The 22,642-nt window shown below is 41.3% G+C and overlaps 1 protein-coding gene across 1 annotated transcript in view; it reads right to left on the bottom strand.

Moving 5' to 3' along the window:
• NUP210L (nucleoporin 210 like) overlaps positions 1-22,642 on the bottom strand; it is a gene marked incomplete at its 3' end in the record, with an annotated part of 76,109 nt that overhangs the window by 8,354 nt on the left and 45,113 nt on the right. The window contains exons 17-32 of the mRNA XM_082674959.1: positions 22,456-22,560; positions 22,058-22,159; positions 20,933-21,061; positions 20,284-20,411; positions 18,749-18,881; positions 17,355-17,417; positions 16,809-16,988; positions 16,329-16,409; positions 16,109-16,240; positions 12,953-13,111; positions 11,665-11,756; positions 10,321-10,495; positions 9,111-9,286; positions 8,195-8,412; positions 6,413-6,552; positions 982-1,108 (exon numbers count right to left, since the gene is read on the bottom strand). Coding sequence (XP_082531085.1) covers positions 982-1,108; positions 6,413-6,552; positions 8,195-8,412; positions 9,111-9,286; positions 10,321-10,495; positions 11,665-11,756; positions 12,953-13,111; positions 16,109-16,240; positions 16,329-16,409; positions 16,809-16,988; positions 17,355-17,417; positions 18,749-18,881; positions 20,284-20,411; positions 20,933-21,061; positions 22,058-22,159; positions 22,456-22,560 — 2,140 coding nt within the window. The remainder of the gene's footprint in view (positions 1-981; positions 1,109-6,412; positions 6,553-8,194; positions 8,413-9,110; positions 9,287-10,320; positions 10,496-11,664; positions 11,757-12,952; positions 13,112-16,108; positions 16,241-16,328; positions 16,410-16,808; positions 16,989-17,354; positions 17,418-18,748; positions 18,882-20,283; positions 20,412-20,932; positions 21,062-22,057; positions 22,160-22,455; positions 22,561-22,642) is intronic.

Below are 22,642 nucleotides of genomic sequence, written 5' to 3'. Positions count from 1 at the left end.
CCACCTGCCAGTGCAGGGGACACGGGTTCGAGCCCTGGTCCGGGAAGATCCCACATGCCATGGAGCAGCTAAGCCTTTGCGCCACAACTACTGAAGCCTGTGTGCTCCAGGGCCCGCATGCTGCAGCTACTGAAGCCCGTGCGCCTAGAGCCTGTGCTCTGCAACAAGAGAAGCCACTGCAACGAGAAGCCCGTGCACTGCAACGAAGAGTAGCCCCCGCTCACCACCACTAGAGAAAGCCCGTGCGCAGCAACAAGGACCCAATGCAACCAAAAAAAAAAAAAATTGTATCCTAGGCTCTATCCCAAATTTATTAAATCTGGATGGAGCCTAAGAATCTATTTTTTAAAAATTTCTTTGGATAACCTTAAAAATCAGCCATGTTTAGAAATCCTTGGTCTAGGCTACCTCCTGATCTCAGGGTTATAACTAAAAAGACAACAGTGACTAGGTTGAGCCTATTTCAAAACCTTAATCCAGTCATAATTTCTGAGGTCTCATAGCACTCAATGATTTTTTTTTTTTTTTTTTAGTCATTTGGCTGTGTCGGGTCTTGGTTGCGGCATGTGGGAGCTTTCCTTGCAGTTCGCGGGCTCTTCCTTACAGCACACAGGCGTCTCCCTAGTTACGGCGTGCGGGTTTTTCTCTAGCTGTGGCGCGCGGGCCTCAGAGCATGCAGGCTCCAGAGCGCGTGGGCTCTGTAGTTTGCAGCATGCAGGCTCTCTTGTTGAGGCACAAGGGCTCAGTAGTTGTGGCTCACGGGCTTAGTTGTTCCCCAGCCAGGGATCGAACCCGCGTCCCCTGCATTGGAAGGCAGATTCTTTACCACTGGACCACCGTGGAAGTCCCTCAGTGATTTCTTTGTAGAAGTAGAATCAATTTTGAAATGAAAGAAAACTTGTATTGCTAATTCAAAGGGGCAAATGAGGGAGAATGGGAAAGGTGGGAATAATGACCCAGAACTATAAAGAGATTGCTGACCTTTAAGATTGACACCATTTCTGCCAGTGGTGATGAAGAGCTTGAACACAGTTGAATTGAGGGTATTGGTGAGATAAGTCTTAAGGTCATAACTGAGTGTTAATCTTGATGATGCATGGATCACCACCTGTCAGCAAACCAAAGGAAAATTGGTACCTAAGTTCTTAGAGAATCTGGTTCCCTTCTTCTCCATCCCTCATAACTTATTTAGCTGAAAGCAGTTTCACACAAGAGCAAATTGCCCTTCTAGTGATCACATATTTGAGAACCACAAAATTTGTTTACTTTTGAGAAGAAAATAACATTTTTTTCTAAAAGGAGGTCTTTGTGCATTATTCCTTCTGACATATATTCCCTTTGTATGATTCCCTATTAGATGTCTTTGAAGACAGTTGCAATTTCCTTTAGAAAGTTTTCTTTTTCTCTCTTTAGTTGCATATAATCTCAACTTTTCTGAAACCTCAAAGTATTGTTTCTCTCAAAATACTTGTAATGTTCTGCCTTATATTGTAGGTATTTTTATACTTGTTAAAATCCCTCCCATTAGATTCCACGTTTCAACTTAGAACCCTAACATATCTTTGTACATCCTGTATTGTGCCTTGAATATAAGGCAAGTGCTTAATGATTACATTGAGAGAAGATGGTGATAATGATGGCCCTTTCCCCCCAAATACCTTCAACTTATTGGTTTATTTATTTATTTTTGGATTCTAACTCCTTTGGGTATCCTTGCCCTCTTTGTTTTTTTTGGCTGTGGCACACAGCATGCAGGATCTTACTTCTTAGTTCCCCAACCAGGGATCAAACCCATGCCCCCTGCAGTGGAAGCGCAGAGTCCTAACCACTGCACACCAGGGGATTCCTCCCAAATTCCTTCAATTTAAATGCAGTATACTGTCCAGTCTCCTCAGTACTACCATAGTTTTTTATTTTTTCATATATTCAAGGACCTTAAAACTGTAATAGGGAAGAACCTTTTGTATTCTACTACAAGTTAATCACTAAAGGGATGTTGCCTACAAGCTTAAATTATACATAAAGGCCCATCTCTGGGAACCCTGCTTCCCAGGAAATGAGCATTAAGCTAAAATACCTTTGTTTAGCTCACAGGAAACATCTTGACCAGGCCCACCTGTGAGCGACTGCAGGGATGAAAAAATGAACACGTCCCCCTGCTGGAGGCTGATGGGAACCAGGAAGTGTTTGACTTTGCCCCCTCCCCTTTTAGTATGGATATGGAACCTGAATTCTAACTCAGGCAACATGGTTCTTTGGGGCAGGAGCCCACCACCTTCTCAATTTGCTAGCTTTCCAAATAAAGTCGTTATTCCTTGCCCTCCCCCAACAACTTGCCTCTCAATTACTGGCTTGTCGTGCAGCGAGCAGTACGAGCTTAGACTCGGTAACTAAATCAAGTTAGTTATGTCAAGAGCTCAGTGAGGAAAGGAGTTTTGTCTTTTTCTCTTTGTATTTCCAGAGCCTAGCATAATCACTGACATGTAACAGGCCTCAGTGATTGTCTACCAGTTAGTGAATAATTAAATGAGCATTTTTACGAAGTACACCAACTGAAATATGACCTTTTGACTTATCTGTAGCCTCTGACATCATAGCGCATTCTCTCCCTTGCCTTTGTGACACCTTTCTCCTTGCTTTTCTAGCACCTAGAACCTTCTCAGCCCATTTTTCTAGTTGTCTTCTCATGCTGCCTTTCTCCTCAACCCTCTTATCTGCTCATGATACAAGTTCTCTTTGAATGTTATCCAATTTTTCCCTCTCTACCCTTAAAACTTACTCTGAAGCCACCCTGATTTATTCATTGGTCTTCAAACACAACATATACTTTTTATTTGCCTTTGTACATATATGCCTTCTCCCTTTCTTTTCTGCCAAATTCCTAATCCCAGGATTCAGTTTAAATGTCATTTGTGGAAAATTTAGCCTTAATGTCTAGGCAGAATTGGTGACTTTCTTCTGTATTTATTCTAAGAGCATTTCTGACGTGATCATTTATGTTATCATGCCATCTATATGTAATTATTTATGTTATGACTAGAGCTCTATAAAAGAAGGTACCAGATACCATGTGGGCACTTATTGGGCAATTTACTCATTTATAAAATTGGGATAATACTTTGCAGGGTTGAGAAGATTAAAAATGGTAGTTGTACTGTATATAAAATGAAAAATGAGGGGCTTCCCTGGTGGCGCAGTGGTTGAGAGTCTGCCTGCCGATGCAGGGGACGCGGGTTCGTGCCCCGGTCCGGGAGGATCCCACATGCCGTGGAGCGGCTGGGCCCGTGAGCCATGGCCGCTGAGGCTGCGCGTCCGGAGCTTGTGCACCGCAACGGGAGGGGCCACAGCAGTGAGAGGCCGGCGTACCGCAAAAAAAAAAAAAAAAAAAAAAAAAAATGAAAAACAATAGATGCAGAGTGCCAAGCCCATAGTAGATGCTCAAAAAATAATAGCTATTAAGAGGAATGAAAAGAGGAACAAACAGATTCTTTGGGCACAGAGGAAGGAGATGTTACATATATTTAAGGGGGAAATAGGAAAGGCTTTATAAAGCTTACCTATTCACTTGTTCACCCATCTCACCTACTCAAGGGTATCACTTAAGCAATTCTCCCTACTCCTACATCAAATTTTCCTTCTCTACTGAATCATTTCCTAAGGCATTATTTCTCCCATTTTAAAAAACAATCAACAAAACAAACTCGACTCCAGTTCCTTGAAGAGGACTGTCTCCAAGTCCTCTTTTTCAATTCTCCAATCAAACTTCCAGTCCCTTTATTCCACTGAAGCTACTCCTCAAAGTCACCAGCCTCCATATTGCAAAAAACCATCAGTCATTTCTCAGTTTTCATATTTGACCCATCAATAGCTTTCATGTGGTTGATCTCCCCCTCCCTCCCTGAAATACCTTCTTCACTTGGCTTCCCGGACACCAGGATTCCCGGGTTTTCCTCCCATTGCCCATTCTTTCTTTTTTTTTAATAAATTTTTTCTTTTCTTTAATTTTTATTTATTCATCTTTTTTTGGCTGCATTGGGTCTTCATTGCTGCATGCAGGCTTTCTCTAGCTGCAGAGAGCGGGGGCTACTCTTTGTTGCAGTGCGCAGGCTTCTCATTGCGATGGCTTCTCTTGTTGCGGAGCACAGGCTCTAGGTGCACAGGCTTCAGTAGTTGTGGTGTACGGGCTTTGTTGCTCTGCAGCATGTGGGATCTTCCCAAACCAGGTATCAAACCCATGTCCCCTACATTGGCAGGCGGATTCTTAACCACAGCGCCACCAGGGAAGTCCCATTCCCTGGTCATTCTATAAATCTTATAAATTCCTATAAATTTCTTTTGTTCCTATTCTTCTTTCAGAGCTCTTAATATTGGAGTGTCCCCAGAACTTAGTCCTTGGACCTCTTCTCTATTTACACTCATTCTCTTGATGATCTTACGGCTTTTTTTTTTTTGGCTGTGTTGGGTCTTTCTTGCTGTATGTGGGCTTTCTCTAGTTGTGGCAAGTGGGGGCTACTCTTCGTTGCGGTGCATGGGCTTCTCATTGCAGTGGCTTCTCTTGTTGTAGAGCACAGGCTCTAGGCACACGGGCTTCAGTAGTTGCAGCTTGTGGGCTCAGTAGTTGTGGCACTCAGGCCCTAGAGCTTGTGGTCTTCCGTAGTTGTGGCGTGTGGGCTCAGTAGTTGCAGCACACAGGCTTCCATTGCAGTGGCTTCTCTTGTTGCAGAACACGGGCTCTAGGCGCACAGGCTTCAGTAGTTGTGGCACGCAGGCTCAGTAGTTGTGGCTTGCAGGCTCTAGAGCGCAGGCTCAGTAGTTGTGGTGCATGGGCTTAGTTGCTTCTCAGCATGTGGGATCTTCCCGGACCAGGGCTCGAACCCGTGTCGCCTGCATTGGCAGGTGTATTCTTAACCACTGCACCACCAGGGGAGTCCGATCTTATGGCTTTAAATATCTATGCCAATGACTCTCAGACTTTTCTATCTAGCTACCTCAAAACATCCATTTGACATCTAATAGACATCCAACTTTACATGTCCAAAACTGATCTTCTCTCCAAAACTGTTCCACCTACAGTCTTACGCATTTCAGTTGATGGCAATTCTGTCCTTTTAGTTGTTCAATCAAAAATCTTAAGTCATTCTTGATTCTTTCACACTCTACATATAGTAATCTATTGGGAAATTGTATCAACTATACCTATAAAATATATTTAGAATCTGATCAACTTTTTACCACCTCCTCTATTATCACCCTGATCCATCATACTCAGCTGCGTTACTGCAATTATAACCTCCCAACTTGTCTCTCAGCTCCTACTCTTTTTTGTTTCTTGGCTGCGTTGGGTCTTTGTTGCTGCGTGTGGGCTTTCTTTAGTTGTGGCGAGCGGGGGCTACTCTTCGTTGCGGTGCGCAGGCTTCTCATTTTGGTGGCTTCTCTTGTTGCGGAGCACAGGCTCTAGGCGCACAGGCTTCAGTAGTTGTGGCTCACGGGCTCTAGAGCGCAGGCTCAGTAGTTGTGGCACACGGGCTTAGTTGCTCTGCAGCATGTGGGATGTTCCCAGGCCAGGGATTGAACCCATTTCTCCTGCATTGGCAGGCGGATTCTTAACCACTGATCACCAGGGTAGCCCTCAGCTCCTACTCTTGCCCCTACAGTTTAGTACCAACCAGTAGCCATGGTGATATATATATATATATATATATATATATATATATATATATATATATATGTTTAAATTAATTAATTTTTGGCTGTGTTGGGTCTTTATTGCTGCGCGTGGGCTTTCTCTGGCAAGCGGGGGTTCCTCTTCATTATGGTGCGCGGGCTTCTCATTGCGGTGGCTTCTCTTTGTTGTGGAGCACGGGCTCTAGGCATGCAGGCTGCAGTAGTTGCAGCATGCGGGCTCAGTAGTTGTGGCTGGCGGGCTCTAGAGCGCAGGATCAGTAGTTGTGGCGCATGGGCTTAGTTGCTCCATGGCATGTGGGATCTTCCCGGACCAGGGCTCGAACCCGTGTCCCCTGCATTGGCAGGAGGATTCTTAACCACTGTGCCACCAGGGACTCCCTCATGGTGATATTTTAAATTATAAATCAGACTAGTCATTCTTTTGGTTAAGAACCTTAATCACGATTTACCTTTATGTTCCAGTAAAGTTTGTTGGCTGGCTTTATATCTGATATGTGAGTGTATTTCTTTTCATAGGATGTGCTCTCTATATGCATATTCCCATATATTGAAATAGTTACTCTAGACTCTTCAACTCTTTTTTTTTTGGCCACGTCACATGGCTTGCAGGATCTTAGTTCACTGACCAGGGATTGAACCCAGGCCACGGCTGTGAAAGCCTGGAATCCTAACCACTAAGCCACCAGGGAACTCCCATGAACCCTTCAACTCATAACATTAGGTTTACCTCTCGATATGTTTTCACTAGTCCTGGAATGTCATGAAAAATTGTTGCTATTCCTGGACTCCTGGCCACTCCTACCCCAGTGACAATGTCTGTTTGTAGAATATTGTCATTAGCGGAAATCATCCACATCCCGGGTTCACCTAGGAAAAAACAAGAGAAAGCACTTGGCTGCAACCTTTGATATGATATAAATTGGTCACTCTAACCTTACTCAGAATCCAAGTCAGTAGACCATTCAAGCATACATATCCCTTCCCAGGAGGAGCACCCAGCTTTGAGGGTAACTTTGTTTTTTTTCTTTAAAAAAAAATTTTTTTGGCCACGTCACGTGGCACGTGGGATCTTAATTCCCCGACCAGGGATCGAGCCCCGGCCCCCTGCATTGGAAACGCAGGGTCTTAACCACTGGACCGCCAGGGAAGTCCCTAACATTGTTTTCTTAATGTCGGGTTCCCCTTCGTATGTCATGCCAGCAAAATAAAACAGGAACTGCTGACCTTCACAATCACAAAAGAAGCTACTTAGTTGGAGAATGTAACCGTTCTCCTTAGGAAAAAGAAAAATGCTTTTTACACATAGGAATAACACTCTGATTAAACTTTGTATAGACCCTGCTAAGGATGAATCTGCTTTGACCTACTGATTGATATCAGCAGGAAGACTGCAAGCAAGTGTCAACTGGCAGAAGAGAGGATTCGTTTACTTAGGTTTAAGTCCCAAGGTGGCAGAGGAATGTCAAATATTAGATTAGATTACTGATCCTGGCATGTGGCCCTTCTGCTTCCTCATCCAAAGTGGTATGGATTTGAGATGCCCAAAAAATTCCAGAATGGAAGACAGAGGGACAGTCCTGACAGAACCTAGGAAAAGGGAGTAAAAAAAGCCTCTGGTTCACTGACAAAAGATTAACAATCATGGTATTGTAAGCACAGTTAGCTCACTGGCCATGGATTACATGTTAGTAAGTAGTGGTTGCTTACAAGTCAACTTTTACAGGACTGGAGGATTTGACCTAGGCTGAATAGAGTTTGCTTTGTATCAAGTCCAAAATATACACTTAATGTCCAGTATTACATCACTTTACCCAAACATATGTATCCATAGTTCCCCAAAGAGGACGCAAAGCCCAAGCCACATACCACCCCAGCCAGCCTTACTTGGATGGATTATTTGGTTGCATATACCCAGTCAGTATATACCATTTTGGGATATGCTACCTGGAAGCCTAAAGATATAACACACATTTCCTAACCCAAGACTGATTTTCTGTAACTCAGTAGTACTTCTTAGAACAGAAATGCTTTGCTGATCAAGAGTATAGTGTAGCCTGGTACAAGGCCAAACCTTCTTACAGTGATGGTATATGTAGAAGTTAGGCCTTCAGATGTGCCTCACAAAACAGTGTACACACAATTGGTTCTTCGAACTAAAGCCTTATTGCCCTTTCCTTTTATTTCATCCTTTCCTGATGTTCAGCTTAGCAGTTACCCTCCTTCAGAAGCCGGGAATGGAGGAGAAGGCACAGTACTCTACACTGCCTATATATTCAGTACACACTTGGTAAATATTACTGGCTGACCTCTAATTGGCTGGCTATGGAGAGAAATGGGCACTAAACTGAGAATTATCAGTTAACATGAAAAATAAAACACACAAAAGTATTTTCTTTCTCAGAGAGCCCCTTAGATTTTAGATAATTTGGAAAAAAAAAAAATCATCTAAGGGATGAGTTGCTTTCTAATCCTGTCAGTTGTGAGGTTGAGACAGGGAAGGTATCCAAACCATTCTGGTTGAGGAGGTGAGTACTGAAGCAGATGACATCTCCGACAAAGGTAAGCTTGGTGTCTGGCTCGATGGCGTGCTCTACAGAAACAGGAATATAATCTGCCATGCCGGGATGTCTCTGGTCCCAGAGCCTCACAAGTGTCACCCCTCTGTTCACAGCCTGAGCCATGTAAGTATAGTTCCTATTCCCTGGTCCAATAAGCAGCAGGTCATCTCTGAAAGCAGACATGAAAGGTAGAAATCTCTGAAAAGAGTCAATAGTTAGGAAACAGTTCTGGAGGCAGACCCTATCACAACATTTTATATTCAATAGCTCAAAAGTTCAGATGGAGTTCTACAATGGAGAGTAAGCAACTAGGGCCAGGGATCAGGTCTATTACATTTATATATATAGTGCCCAGCTAGGCTTTTTAAAAATCATTATTAATTAATTAATTAATTAATTAGGCTGTGCCCGGTCTTAGTTGCAGCACGTGGGATCTTTGCTGTGGCATGTGGGACCTAGTTCCCTGACCAGGGATCGAACCTGTGCCCCCTGCATTGGGAGCACAGTGTCTTAACTGGACCACCAGGGAAGTCCCTAGGCTTTTTTTTTTTAATTAAAAAAAATTGTTTTTTCAGTATGGCTTCTTTTTTTTTTTTTTTTTTTTTTTTTAGTATGGCTTTTTGATAATACTCCAATTGGCTCCCTACAGGAGCTTTGTATGAACTAGGACTTGTCAAATTCAAAACATACTGAAGTTTTTATTCATTGAACAACTAATTCTGTTTTTTTCCCCATCTTAATGAAAGAAAGAAAGATCAGATTCCAACTGCAGGATATGAGAGGAATTTATTGGAGCTTTTAGATAATACCAGGTTAATCAATAAGATGTCTACCACAATGTCAACACCATTCCTTTGCCTTCCATACCTGTTCAAAGCCAGATAAAGCTGGGTATTGTGTGTGTGGAATTTCTCTCCAACGCTATTGTAAAACTGAACAGTGAAGGTGAGAGACATGCCCAAGGGAAAGGCTGATAGGGTCCTTCCTTGAGCTGTGTATAGCTTGGGGTGGCTGCTCATTCGCAGGTATGTCACTGGTGCTACCTGTGGGAGACAAAACCTACTAGTACAGAGAAGGATGCATTGGAGAGGAGCTGAGACCATGTTCTGAGACTTATAATCAATGATAAAAATGGTGTTCCTCTTTTGTAGGAAATAGTTAGCTCTTGATTTCAGATGACAGAGTGAAAAAGAAATATGACATAGGGAGGGAGACGCAAGAGGGAAGACATATGGGAACATGTGTTTATGTATGACTGATTCACTTTGTTATGGAGCAGAAACTAACACACCATTGTAAAGCAATTGTACCCCAATAAAGATGTTAAAAAAAAAAATATGACAGTACAGGAAATGGCTTTTTAATTACTAAAACAGTGGAACTGTGAAAAGAAGCTGGAGCTTTTTGAGGAAAGGACTGCATTTCTTCTTATTTTGTGCCAAGTGTCAATATTTATTGTTAAATAATTGATCATTTATCAAGAATACTGTAAATTTTGTTTTCACACTGCAAGAGATAAATAAACTGTGATACAGTAAGGGAAGTCCAGGTTTGAATCCTAGCTTTATTATTTCATATCTTCATCTAATCATTCTAGGTTTCATATTTATCATCAGTTTAATAGGGCTAATAATGCCTATCTCATAGGGTTTTTGTGGTAGTTAAAAAAGATAATATACATAAAAGGAGCAACACAGAAGCTGGAATATACTAGATTTTTAACACAAAAAACATTTTTTTGTTTGTTTTAGACTAACTTACCTCTAAGGTCTCTTCTAATTAAAAAAAAAAAATTCTAAAAACAAAGCCTAATTTTGATAGCAATGGTTCTACGCTTCTCCCACACCAACCCTTTTGCCAAATCTGCTCAGAAGACATTCATACCAATTTGAGGCTAATCTCTTTTATAACAAGGACTGTAAAGTCCACTTTAATTTGATGGTTCATGTCAAGATTGTCCTCTTATCTTACAGTTCATTTCTGACTTCCAGAGAAGTTTCTAGTTCTTAAAAAAGGAAATCTGCCTCTTAAGGCCATGGTATTCCTTTTATTTTTTTGAGTAAGTCCCTGAACTCACCTGAACCCCAGTTACAGTTGTTTGGTTGACTCCAAAAGGTTCTATAGAAGTGACTTCCAACACAGCAGTACCTGCAATGGAACCAGCTTTCAGGAGCCCTTCACCGTCCTCCTCAATGACAGATGAATTAGGGAAACACTTGAGAACACGGGAACTCACAAAGGCGGCCCCTACCCTAGGGAATAAACGGAGCAAATGGCATCTCTTGGGGGCTCTGTTTGACAAGAAAGAAAGGAGTAGCGATTGCCAGGATTACTGTTAGCTGTACTCTGAGAAAACTGCTTGCCATTCTCCATGTTGTGTAGTTATTTTTTCCTCAGGTAAAAGTCAGCCTTTGGATTATGCTTATCTCTTTAAAAATTAAATACTATTACATATTTATCATTAAAAAATTATTTGGTTAAAAGAATTGAAAACAGGTACAGTCAGCTTTTCATATCCATCGGTTTTGCATCTGCAGATTCAACCAAGCACAGGCTGAAAATTTCAAAAAGTTCCAAAAAGCAAAATTTGAACTTGCCTTGGACTGGCAGTTATTTACATAATGTTTACATTGTATTAGGTATTATAAGTAATTTAGAAATAGTTTAAAGTATACAGGAGGATGTGCATATATGCAAATATTACACCATTTTTATAGACTGGATTTTTGCATCTGCAGATTTTGGTGGGAGTGCGAGTCCTGGAGCCAATCCCTGGTGGATACCAAGGGCCAACTGTATTCAAACAAATACTTGCACGTGAATGTTCATAGCAGCACTATCCACAATAGCTAAAAGGGGAAAACAAACCAAAGTCCACAATAGCTAAAAGGGGAAAACAAACCAAAGTCCACCAACAGATGACTGGGTAAACAATGTGTTACATTCATACAATGGAATATCATTCAGTCATGAAAAGGAATGAAGTACCAATACATGCTACAATGTGGATGAACCTCGAAAACATGTTAACTGCAAGAAGCCGACAGAAAAGGTCACGTATTGTATGATTTCATTTACATGAAATACACAATATTTAAATTCACAGAGACAGCTGATTAGTTGATTGCTAGGGACTGAGAGAAGGGGAGAATGGTGAGAGACTGCTTAATGGGTATGGGCCTCCTTTGGTGGTAATGAAAATGTTTTGGAACTAGAGGTGATGGTTGTATAATACTGTGTATGTACTAAACGCCAGTGAATTGTATAATTTAATTTTATGTTATATGAATTTCACTTCAACTAAAAAAAATTATTTGTGGGTTAGAAAAATCACCTTAGAAGGCAATGTTTTTTTCCATGTGCAGTGTTTCTCTGAGGGTAAAGTTGGATCCTGGCCTGTCTTCTTCTCCATTCTCCTTACCTGTTGGTATGGAGTTTGAGCTGAGAATTCATGGGCATCAGAATTTGTTCAGGTTGGCACTCTGGGTAGAAAAGTTGGAGTTTTTCAAACACCTAGAATGAGAAAACGATGTTTTCCTCATTTCCGGAAAAGACAAATGATGACCTTTACTCACAAATGGACAACTACAAATCAAGTCTGCCCAATTTCAATTTAGCCCAATGTCCCACAGTTCTGCTTTCCAAAATGGGCCAGGCATTTAAAACTTATTTAGGTAGTGTAGAATATATAACCTAATATTAGCCCTGCTTCTGACTACAAGGGACTGGGCATAGTTTACACTTACCACATCCCCTATATTACTTAGATATTAGGTATGAAATAATTTTGAAATTTCTAATTTTTTAAAATAAATTTATTTATCTTATTTATATTTGGCTGTGTTGGGTCTTTGTTGCTGTGTGCAGGCTTTCTCTACTTGTGGCTCGTGGGCTCTAGAGCTCAGGCTCAGCAGTTGTGGCGCACGGGCTCAGCTGCTCCGCGGCATGTGGGATCCTCCCGGACCAGGGCTCGAACCTGTGCCCCTGCATTGGCAGGCGGATTCTTAACCACTGCACCACAAGGGAAGTCCCATTGAAATTTCTAATTTTAGTTCTAATAACCTGAAAAGAGATTTGAGAATGAAGAACCTGTAGTATTTAATTAGCAAGGGCACTATTCTGGTCTTCTGCCTTCTGGTAAAGTGCTTTTTCCTCTACCCTCACTGAATCAGGGAACCAAAGCCAAAATAAAGGAAAGAAAAAAAAATTAGTCCCAAATTCAGAGGTAGAGAAACTTATTTGCCCCACACAAAAAAACAGTTTTTCTTTGAGTTCTAAAAACAATAGGGCCATGTAGCTTTCAGCTTGAGAACATCTGTAGAAACTATTTGTACTCTCATACCTTACCAGAAGTTAGGATAGGATTTCATTCTACCTGTGAGTATAGCTAAGTGGACTGTATCATAATATCTGTGTTAGGCAGAACAAATCAGAAATTAATTCCTCTTTAGTTATTATGTATTCATATACTGTATTCACTGCGTTGGGAGTTGAGGGGAGTGCATGTGCTGTAGTTTCTAATGTAGTTTCTAATTGCTCATAGAAGCAATTAGCAGGAATAACAAAGATCTAGAAACCATAAGCCTATTCCAGAGATCCCTTTAGCAATTTCTCTATCTCTATACAGACTAAGCTCTTCATGGATGGTAAGAGAATATAACTTTCTTCTCCTTGATATACAGAAACAAGATTTAGCTTTGGGACCTTACCAGGATCTGAACTTCATCAGACAGTTCCAACAAATTCCCCTCAAACTGCCCAGAGGAACTGTTCATACAGCGGACAGTGACTTTGATACTGGTCCGACCAGCTGCTTTTGTGTGGACAACCATGGCAAAGTTATTCTCTGCTGGGAGTTGTAGAAAAACCTAGACCGTAAAGGGAAGGATTAAGAAATATTCATGAATGAACACTGTGCCCTTCCCTCTTTGTTGAAAATAGCTATCTAGAAAAATTAGAGTTCCAGGCTTATCTTCCCTCCCCTTCCCTTCCCTTCCCTTCCCTTCCCTTCCCTTCCCTTCCCTTCCCTTCCCTTCCCTTCCCTCCCCTCCCCTCCCCTCCCCTTCCTTCCTCCTTTCCTTCCCTCCCTCCTTCCTCCCTCCCTTCTTTCTTTCTCTCTCTTCCTTCATTCCTCCCTTCCTTCCTTCCTTCCTTTCTCTGCACCTTGAGGCTTGTGGGATCTTAGTTCCCCAACCAGGGATTGAACCCGAGCCCCTGCAGTGAAAGTGCCAAGTCCTAACCACTGGATCACCAGAGAATTCCCCCAGGGTTTATTTTCATATTTGTTTATTTTCATATTCCCAGAAACATAGTCACCCCTAAAGTAAACTTCTGTGTTCAGTGCTCAACTAATTCTGGAAAGACCCCTATGCAAGAATTCTTATCTTGCAAGAAGTCAATTCATTGATAGAAGAATGGAAATGAAGGAAGGGGTATCCTCAGTAGGTTGAAACAGTAGAACTTGAGATGAGAGAAGTGAGGTAATCTACTCCTGGAGTTCAGAGTGGTAGCAAGGAAGGAAGAGGACAAGAAAGGGAAGCTGTTGTTTTAGGATTGTGTTAAACTAGCTGACCATTTCCTCACTTGCTTCACTCACCATTCTAGTCTAGATTGGATAAGGATTAGGCCTTGACAGATTTCTGGTAAGAGGGAAGGGAGGGCCAACACCAAGGCAAGTGTTATTTAGTTATTTGTTTGTTTGTTTATCAGGTCTTAGTTGTGGCAGGCGGGCTCCTTAGTTGCGGCTCGCCAGTTCCTTAGTTATGGCATGCAAACTCTTAGTTGCAGCATGCATGTGGGATCAAGTTACTGGACCAGGGATCAAACCCAGGCCCCCTGCATTGGGAGCGCGGAGTCTTAAGCACTGCGCCACCAGGGAAGTCCCCTAAGGCAAATATTGAAGTAGGCACTTGCCTACCTTTTTGGCACTCATTTCATGTTCTATCTCCTCTGCATTTTTGCTGTCTGGAGCGCTCAAGACCTTCCTTCACTCTCTTGACTCATACAGAGTTCCAAGTTCCAAATTCACCTTTCCCTTCTCCCCTACATAAAAATTCCCATCTCCTTTGTGCAGATTTCAATCAATTGTCTGGAAGCAAGTCTTATGCTAAAGAATGAGTGGTTTATAATTGTTTAATCCAAGTGAATTTCTAAATGGTGACACCACAGTGCAGGAAGTCTACCTTGTAGGGCATTAGAGACCTTTCTATTGAGGTCGAAGGCAGGGGAAGAAAATCTTTGTATGGCTCTCAATCATTTCTTCCGTTAGAGTGATTATTTAGATAAGAAAATTAGAGGAAGGGAGAAGTAGAATAGATGCTAAGACCTAGGCCATCCCCTCCTTTCACACAATTCCTATTTGCTATTCAAGAAAAGAAGCCAAATCCTTCTGCAGAACTCTACCAAACTAAGTACAGTTCTATCTCTCCTCAGTTCCAAGTATAACCAGGCTCTGTGCAGTCCATGACAGATAGAAGACTCAACCACTAGAGTTTCCCTAGAAGACTCAACCACTAGAGTTTCCCTAGATTACAGATCTAGGATATTTTAAGAAAATTGGAAATTTTAAATTTTTTCCAGACTTTTCTTTTTAGCTGGCTCCAGAAATGACCTAATTCTAGCTTCTGTAACCACTCTGATCTCTCTCAAGGTCTAATTCTTTGTTTTTGTGGGCACTGAGTTGTGACCTACTGGGTACCTTGGCCCCAGGTTCCTTCTTCCTAAGGTAAAGCTCAGACCTAAGTGGCTGCCACTGATCCTGGACCATCTTGGGTGGGTTCCATTAAACTGATGATCAGGTAACAACGTTGTGAAGTAGGTAAAGTTTGTAGCATCCACCTCTTTTTTTTTTTTTTCTTTTTCAGGTTTCAGAGTAAGGTTTAGTGCTATATGTATTAAAACATCAAAGCTATTTTAAAAAACATAAAGCCTCATGTTGCAGTGTGGATTTCCTCAATAGCCATCCTGAGGGCTTTGGCCATTCCAGATGCAGCAGGTGAATTGGGAGGAGCCGGTACCACCAAAGGGAACCGTGGAGGAGTTTAATTAATTGTCCTTCTTAAATTTGCCATTGATATAAGGTCCAGAATCAGCTGCCAGTTGGTGGCCCACAACAGCCCCATGACACCCATGGCACCCTTCATGCTCAAGGTAGGATTCCAGTTCTTCCCCAGCTCCTAGTAGTGTGGGCCCAGGAGTGTGCTCAGCAACCACCTTTCTTTTTTTTTTTTTTTTTTGCGGTATGCGGGCCTCTCACTGCTGTGGCCTTTCCCGTTGCGGAGCACAGGTTCTGGACGCGCAGGCTCAGCGGCCATGGCTCACGGGCCCAGCCACTCCGCGGCATGTGGGATCTTCCAGACCAGGGCACGAACCCGTGTCCCCTGCGTCGGCAGGCGGACTCTCAACCACTGCGCCACCAGGGAAGCCCGCAACCACCTTTCTTAATGTCAACTGCCCATCATGCACTACAAACATGATTATTAATATAATTGTGTCTGAACATGTTGAAAGATTATATATTTAAACTTTATGTATAAATACTTTATATTCATAATGTGTTATTCATGTAACACAGTATCTGCTCACAAATACAACATTATACAACAACAAATACATCAAAGGAAGCATTGCTTTGTTGAGAGCTCTTTACAGCAAAGTATGTTAAACATCATATAGTATTATCTGAATACTCAAATTTGGTTTCTTCATATGATTTTCAGGTTTCCAGCATTCACAGAACAATTGGAAAAAGAGTAAGTAATAATATTGTGTAGTTTAGAAGTGAGTTAGTCTAAAACTTATGATGAAATAAAGTAAATTTAGTATCAAGATCCCTAAGGTAATATAATAAACAGATAAGTTTATACCTCTGAATGCCTGGGCACTAGATCCAATACGTCCCTTTTGCTCATGGACCAATGGAATGTGAGCCCAGGGTTGGCATTGCTGAAGGAGAAAGGGGTCTGGGTACTGGTCACTCCCATGACATAAACTGGCATCTGAAAATGAAGAGTGGTTTTGTGCTATACATCCTGTCCAGCTGGCATTATCAAAGTAATGAACCTGGAACAGAGCCATCCTACTGACCTCAGTAGCTGTGATGAGTCGAGTTGCAGCTGCAAGGATCCTAACAGCCCTTAGCTGCACAACTTCAATCTGCACTTCATCCTGCTCAACAGGGTGGAGAGCAAGCTTAGGCTAAGAGGGAGTGTCTGTGGGGTGGATGCTTATGATAACTAGTTTGTTTGTTGTTGTTTGGGGCATTCAACAACAACAACAAACATGCCATAGATATAGGTTTTTTGTTTGTTTGTTTTTGTTTGTTTTGTATTTGTTCTTGAAACAATTCCTTAAGTATAGGGACTATGTCTTATAACAATGCCAATACTCTGTGGGTTTTTCACTGAAGATTACATATTTCCCATGCCTGGTTAAGAGAATACCAAATGAGGGGACTGAAAAGACTTCCCTGGGCTGTTGACACCCTCCCCATCACTATTTCTTCCTCTACCTCCCAGTGATTCCCAGATGGAGGAGTAGAAGGAGAGCAGAACAAAGAACCAATACCTGGGAAAACACAATGACTTTTCCAGTATCTTCATTTACTGTCTGGATGGTGCCATGGACCACAGCTCTGCCAACTACCTTCCCTGTAACTTGGCCCCTCCTATTAACAACAGCCACGGTCTGATTACTGATGGAGAAGTGAATGATAGATTGAGGCTGAGGGCCACCTTCAGACATTACCTGGAATGTAAACACACCAGTGAATGCCTGGACCTTGGGGAGAAGTCACATCTCCTTTCCCAACCTTTTGTCCAAGTAACTCGACTTTTTCATCTTCCCCCACTTTCCAACCAGCATATGCCACATCACCTCAAATGCACATGAGATGGAAGTGCTATAAATGATCCATGGGATTCCAAGAAGTAGTTCATACCATGTTTCTCATAGAACAAAGAAAATACTAATTTTCTTCTTTATCAAATCCTGTTGTACTTGGCTGAGAGTAGACAAGGGAAGGTCAACAAGAAGAGGTGTATGTGTATGTGTGTGTTGGGGTGGAGCAGAGGTGGGATGGGGAGAAAGCCTCATTTCTGGCTTTTGGATCACCTGCATCATATTAGTTGGAATCAGTGTCATTTTCTCTGGAACAAGTCTGAATGGAGGAAACACCTTGAAGGAGAAAACCAAAAGGACAACAGTGATTAACTACAGTCAGGTTCATAGTAAATGATCACGTAGCTTATTCTAAGGAAAAAAATCCTAATTATGTACAATGAAGTTATATACAAAAATGTATTTTATTTATAAATGCAAATTTTATTTATAATAGCAAAAAATTATAAATTACTTAAGTGAGAATGATTAAATAAGTTATTACGTATCCACTCACTGTAATAAAAGTGGTCATTAAGATTATATTTACACAATGAGATATCATCTCACACCAGTCAGAATGGCCATCATCAAAAAAATCTAGAAACAATAAATGCTAGAGAGGGTGTGGAGAAGAGGGAACACTCTCGCACTGCTGGTGGGAATGTGAATTGGTACAGCCACTATGGAGAACAGTATGGAGGTTCCTTAAAAAACTACAAATAGAACTACCATATGACCCAGCAATCCCACTACTGGGCATATACCCTGAGAAAACCATAATTCAAAAAGAGTCATGTACCAAAATGTTCATTGCAGCTCTATTTACAATAGCCTGGAGATGGAAACAACCTAAGTGTCCATCATCGGATGAATGGATAAAGAAGATGTGGCACATATATACAATGGAATATTACTCAGCCATAAAAAGAAACGAAATTGAGCTATTTGTAATGAGGTGGATGGACCTAGAGTCTGTCATACAGAGTGAAGTAAGTCAGAAAGAGAAAGACAAATACCGTATGTTAACACGTATATATGGAATTTAAGGAAAAAAAATGTCATGAAGAACCTAGGGGTAAGACAGGAATAAAGACACAGACCTACTTGAGAGTGGACTTGAGGATATGGGGAGCGGGAAGGGTAAGCTGTGACAAAGCGAGAGAGAGGCATGGACATATATACACTACCAAACGTTAAGGTAGATAGCTAGTGGGAAGCAGCCGCATAGCACAGGGAGATCAGCTAGGTGCTTTGTGACCGCCTGGAGGGGTGGGATAGGGAGGGTGGGTGGGAGGGAGACGCAAGAGGGAAGAGATATGGGAACATATGTATATGTATAACTGATTCACTTTGTTATGAAGCAGAAACTAACACACCATTGTAAAGCAATTATACTCCAATAAAGATGTAAAAAATAAATAAAAAAAGATTATATTTACAATTACCTTTCTTTTCTACTTTTTTTTTTTTTTTGGACATGCCTCACAGCTTGCGGGATCTTAGTTCCCGGACCAGGGATGGAACCTGCGCCCTCAGCAGTGAAAGCGCAGAGTCCTAACCACTGGAAATTTATAAAATTTATAAAGAAGACGAAGTATGAATTTTGGATGAGATAATTTCCTTACTTCAATTTGCCGAGGAGCCGACGTGAATTTTCTCCCCATCTTGTCCCTGGCAATAGCTACAAGTGTGGTTTGCCCAATAGTGATAGCTCGAAGGATATAATTTTCAGAGTATTCGTCCTGTTTCTCCATTAGCCTGCAAAGACCCACAGATTTCTAGGTGAGAAAAATTTGGTTTTAAGAGTGGACAGTTATGCATCTTTCTAAGGTGCTTAACATTTTCTGCTTTCTTTTCTTTTCTTTTTTTTTTTTTTTGGCCATGTGGTGCAGCTTGTGGGATCTTAGTTCCCCGACCAGGGATTGAACCCGGGCCCACGGCCCTGAAAGCGAAGAGTCCTAATCACTGGACCACCAGGGAATTCCCAATCTTCTGCTCATATTAACTCAGCTTAGAAGGAACTACCAGAAAATAACTTCCAGAGTCAAGACAAAGTTCATAGCAATGGCAGAAGGCTCCTGAAGGGCAAAAATTTGTTCTTGGTCTCCAAAGGGATAAGAGCAATATAAACATAGACTGGCAAAACTGCAAATGCTAAATTGCCTCAGAATTCCTGTATCTTCCCTTTCGCAGAGGGCAATACCAGTGCCTCTACTTCTAGGTTTTTAAAAGGTCCTCAAGTCTGAAGCACCCCCAAAGGATATCATCCAAGGAGAAGTTTCATATAATGGAAATATTAATGAGACACATGATTTTAGGCCCAAAATAAGACATCTGAGGATCTGGAAGGGGTATTTTGTAGAGAGCTGAATATGGGAAGAGAGTATGGGCTGAAAGGTACCGTTACAAAAAAAGGAAAGAAGAAAATCTGAAATAACCTAAGGGAGAGCTAACCAGGCTACCAGGAGGGATATTCTTGTGGTATTAAGCATAAGGAGAAAGAAGTATATTTTTTAAAGATTTATTTATCATTTATTTATTTTATTTTATTTATTTGTGGCTGCGTCAGGTCTTAGTTGCGGCAAACGGGATCTTCACGCTGGCTTCTCTCCAGTTGTGGCACACAGGCTCCAGAGCGCGTGGGCTCTGTAGTTTGCAGCACGCAGGCTCTCTAGCTGAAGCACACAAGCTCAGTAGTTGTGGCACATGGGCTTAGTTGCCCCGCGGCATGAGGGATCTTAGTTCCCTGACCAGGGATTTAATCCACGTCCCCTGCATTGTAAGGCGGATTGGTTTTTAAAATAAATTTATTTATTTATTTATTTTTGGCTGTGTTGGGTCTTCACTGCTGCGCGCGGGCTTTCTCTAGTTGCAGCAAGAGGGGGCAACTCTTCATTGCGGTGTGTGGGCTTCTCACTGAGGTGGCTTCTCTTGTTGTGGAGCACGGGCTCTAGGTGCGCGGGCTTCAGTAGTTGTGGCGCACGGGCTTAGTTGCTTCGCGGCATGTGGGATATTCCCCGACCAGAGATAAAACCCGTGTCCCCTGCATTGGCAGGCGGATTCTTAACCACTGCACCACCAGGGAAGTCCCTAAGGCGGATTCTTTACCACTGGACCACCAGGGAAGTCCCCAAGAAAGGAGTATTGAAATGGTACTCACGTCAGGGTGACAATGGCAGAAGCCAACTGCAGTTTGAGCTCCATGTTCCTGAAGTATTTATTTTGGAACGGGCGTTTGGAAGGGCCAAGAACCCTCACAGTTGCTAACACAGCTTTACCTATTTCAACCTAGTGGTTAAAAAACAAAAATAAAAAAAAAAATTTTTTAAAGGTAATTTTAGTAGAGATGTCTCATTCACCTAGGGCCGTTTAACTCTTAGAGGTGGCAAGCTCTTTTTTTCATGCTAAATGTTCCTGGTCAGCCTTTGATCTAGTAAGCCTAATCTATGTGTATTCTTTTAAGTTGTTCTTTTTTTTTTAACTGTTTTTTTTTTTTTTTTTTGGCCATGCCCTGTGGCACATGGGATCTTAGTACCCTGACCAGGGATCGAACCCACACCCACTGCATTGGAAGCATGGAGTCTTAAACACTGGACCACCAGGGAAGTCCCTAAGTTGTGCTTTAACACTCTATTTATCTTCATCATGTTTAGTGTTGGAATTGTGTTCTTTAAGGGCAGGTATTTCCATTAATATCATCAAAGGGCCTGGTATACACACATGGTAGCTGAGCACAGACTATATTAGGTGATGCTAACGAATGAGAATGACGCCTGCTTCATTTAAGAGAGAAAGCAAACATCTCTCACCTTATCAATCAAATCAAGCTCCAGCTCTTGCATGTCTGACACCGTGAGGTGAGCCATTGCTGGACCCAAGAAAGCCAAACACAGGTCATAGACCTCCAAGCTGAGAAATCCTGGATGTACTGGAACTAACTAGAAGGAAGAAGATGGTAGCTGGGTAAAGAAGCAAACATGCTCCAAGCATAATCATAGCAATTATTTCCACCCAAAGTGGAAAATACAATATCTTACTTTCTTTGTGATGGGAACTCTGAGAGGTCACATTATATGTTTCAGGCATAGCACAATATGTACCCTTAAAGTGATGTTTCAGTTTGTGGCAAAATATGTACCCTTAACAAATACTAACTGATAAAGAGCAGAGTTTAAATTGATTGATTTCAAGCAGAATCCAACATACATATCCAGCTTCTTAATTATGAACAGGGAAAGCATTCAGGAAGAAAATCATGTACATTTATATGCAATCACAAGGAGGGAGAGAAAATACTGGGTGGACTGATACTTTGTTTTTCCTTCTTGTACTACAGCTCCTGCACAGCAGCATGGTTTTTCACATGCTTTGCCCATAGGGCCTCAATCTCCTCTTTTAAAAAGCAACATTATGACTACAGTAAGTTACATTCCTTTGAGCTCTTTGAAGGAAATAAATACGTATGTTAATATAATATATTTTTTTATTATTACAAGTCAACTAAAAGCAAATCTCTTGGCATATTGACTATGGAGTCAGCTTAATATTTTAAGTTGCCATGTCCTGGCTGAAAATACCATATACTCAAATTATAAAGTCAATAGTATATCTAACTATCCACACAGTTCTGTGCTTTTAAATTTATAAAAATTAACCTTCTTTTAATGGAAATCTTATAATTAGATGTCTCCTACACTGTTTCCATTCAATCAGAGCCAAAAATTGCCACATATTGTAGCTAGTTACAGAAAAAAACAAACAAAAAAACCTTCTTTTTTTCTTGAAGAATCTATGATGTAGGTTAAAAAAGGAAAAAGACACAAATGTTATTTTTTGTAACAAGTTTGAGACACCCAATAAAAATTTTCCAATCATTCTCCTAAGAATGAGCTTTGACCTGAGACCATCAGTCTGGGAATATCTCTAGAACTCACCTGGACAGAGCTTTCTGCTTCCAGGTAAGTGATGGTGGCAATGTCTTGCTCACTACTGTTGACTAAAAAATAACCAGATCCTTCCACAAGGCTAAATATTTCCTATGGAAAAATCAGACAAACAATATTCTGTTCCCTTTGGTTTATAAAAAATTCAAAGAAAATAACTTCTACTTACCTAAGAAAGAGTATGAAATTAAAAGATTACGGTCAGTGGACAAAAGACAAAATATGACTATTAAAGTATTACTTGCTAAGGATAATTATTATATATGCATTATATATGTGAATCGCTGATTTTCAACACATAAGTGAGCTTTTTTATTGTTATACTATTAATTTTAATAACCTCTCCCCTCCAATATGATTCCATTTAGCTAGACCTGTATAGCTTCTACCTTCACATCAGGGTGGTTATAGATGGTAGCATTCTCAGGCGATACTGTTACATCATCTACCAGGAGCAGCTCTACAGCTGCAGATCTGGGCAAGTTGGAAAGTTCCTAGAAATGTAATAAGAACCACAAAGGTAAATACAAACTTTTAATTCCTCAGTTCAGTGAGTGAAGATTCCAGTACTCTTTC

Source organism: Grampus griseus (assembly GCF_964374135.1).
Source record: "Grampus griseus genome assembly, chromosome: 1".
Classification (NCBI taxonomy): Eukaryota; Metazoa; Chordata; class Mammalia; order Artiodactyla; family Delphinidae; genus Grampus; species Grampus griseus.
This window is presented reverse-complemented; position numbering and strand designations above follow the sequence as displayed.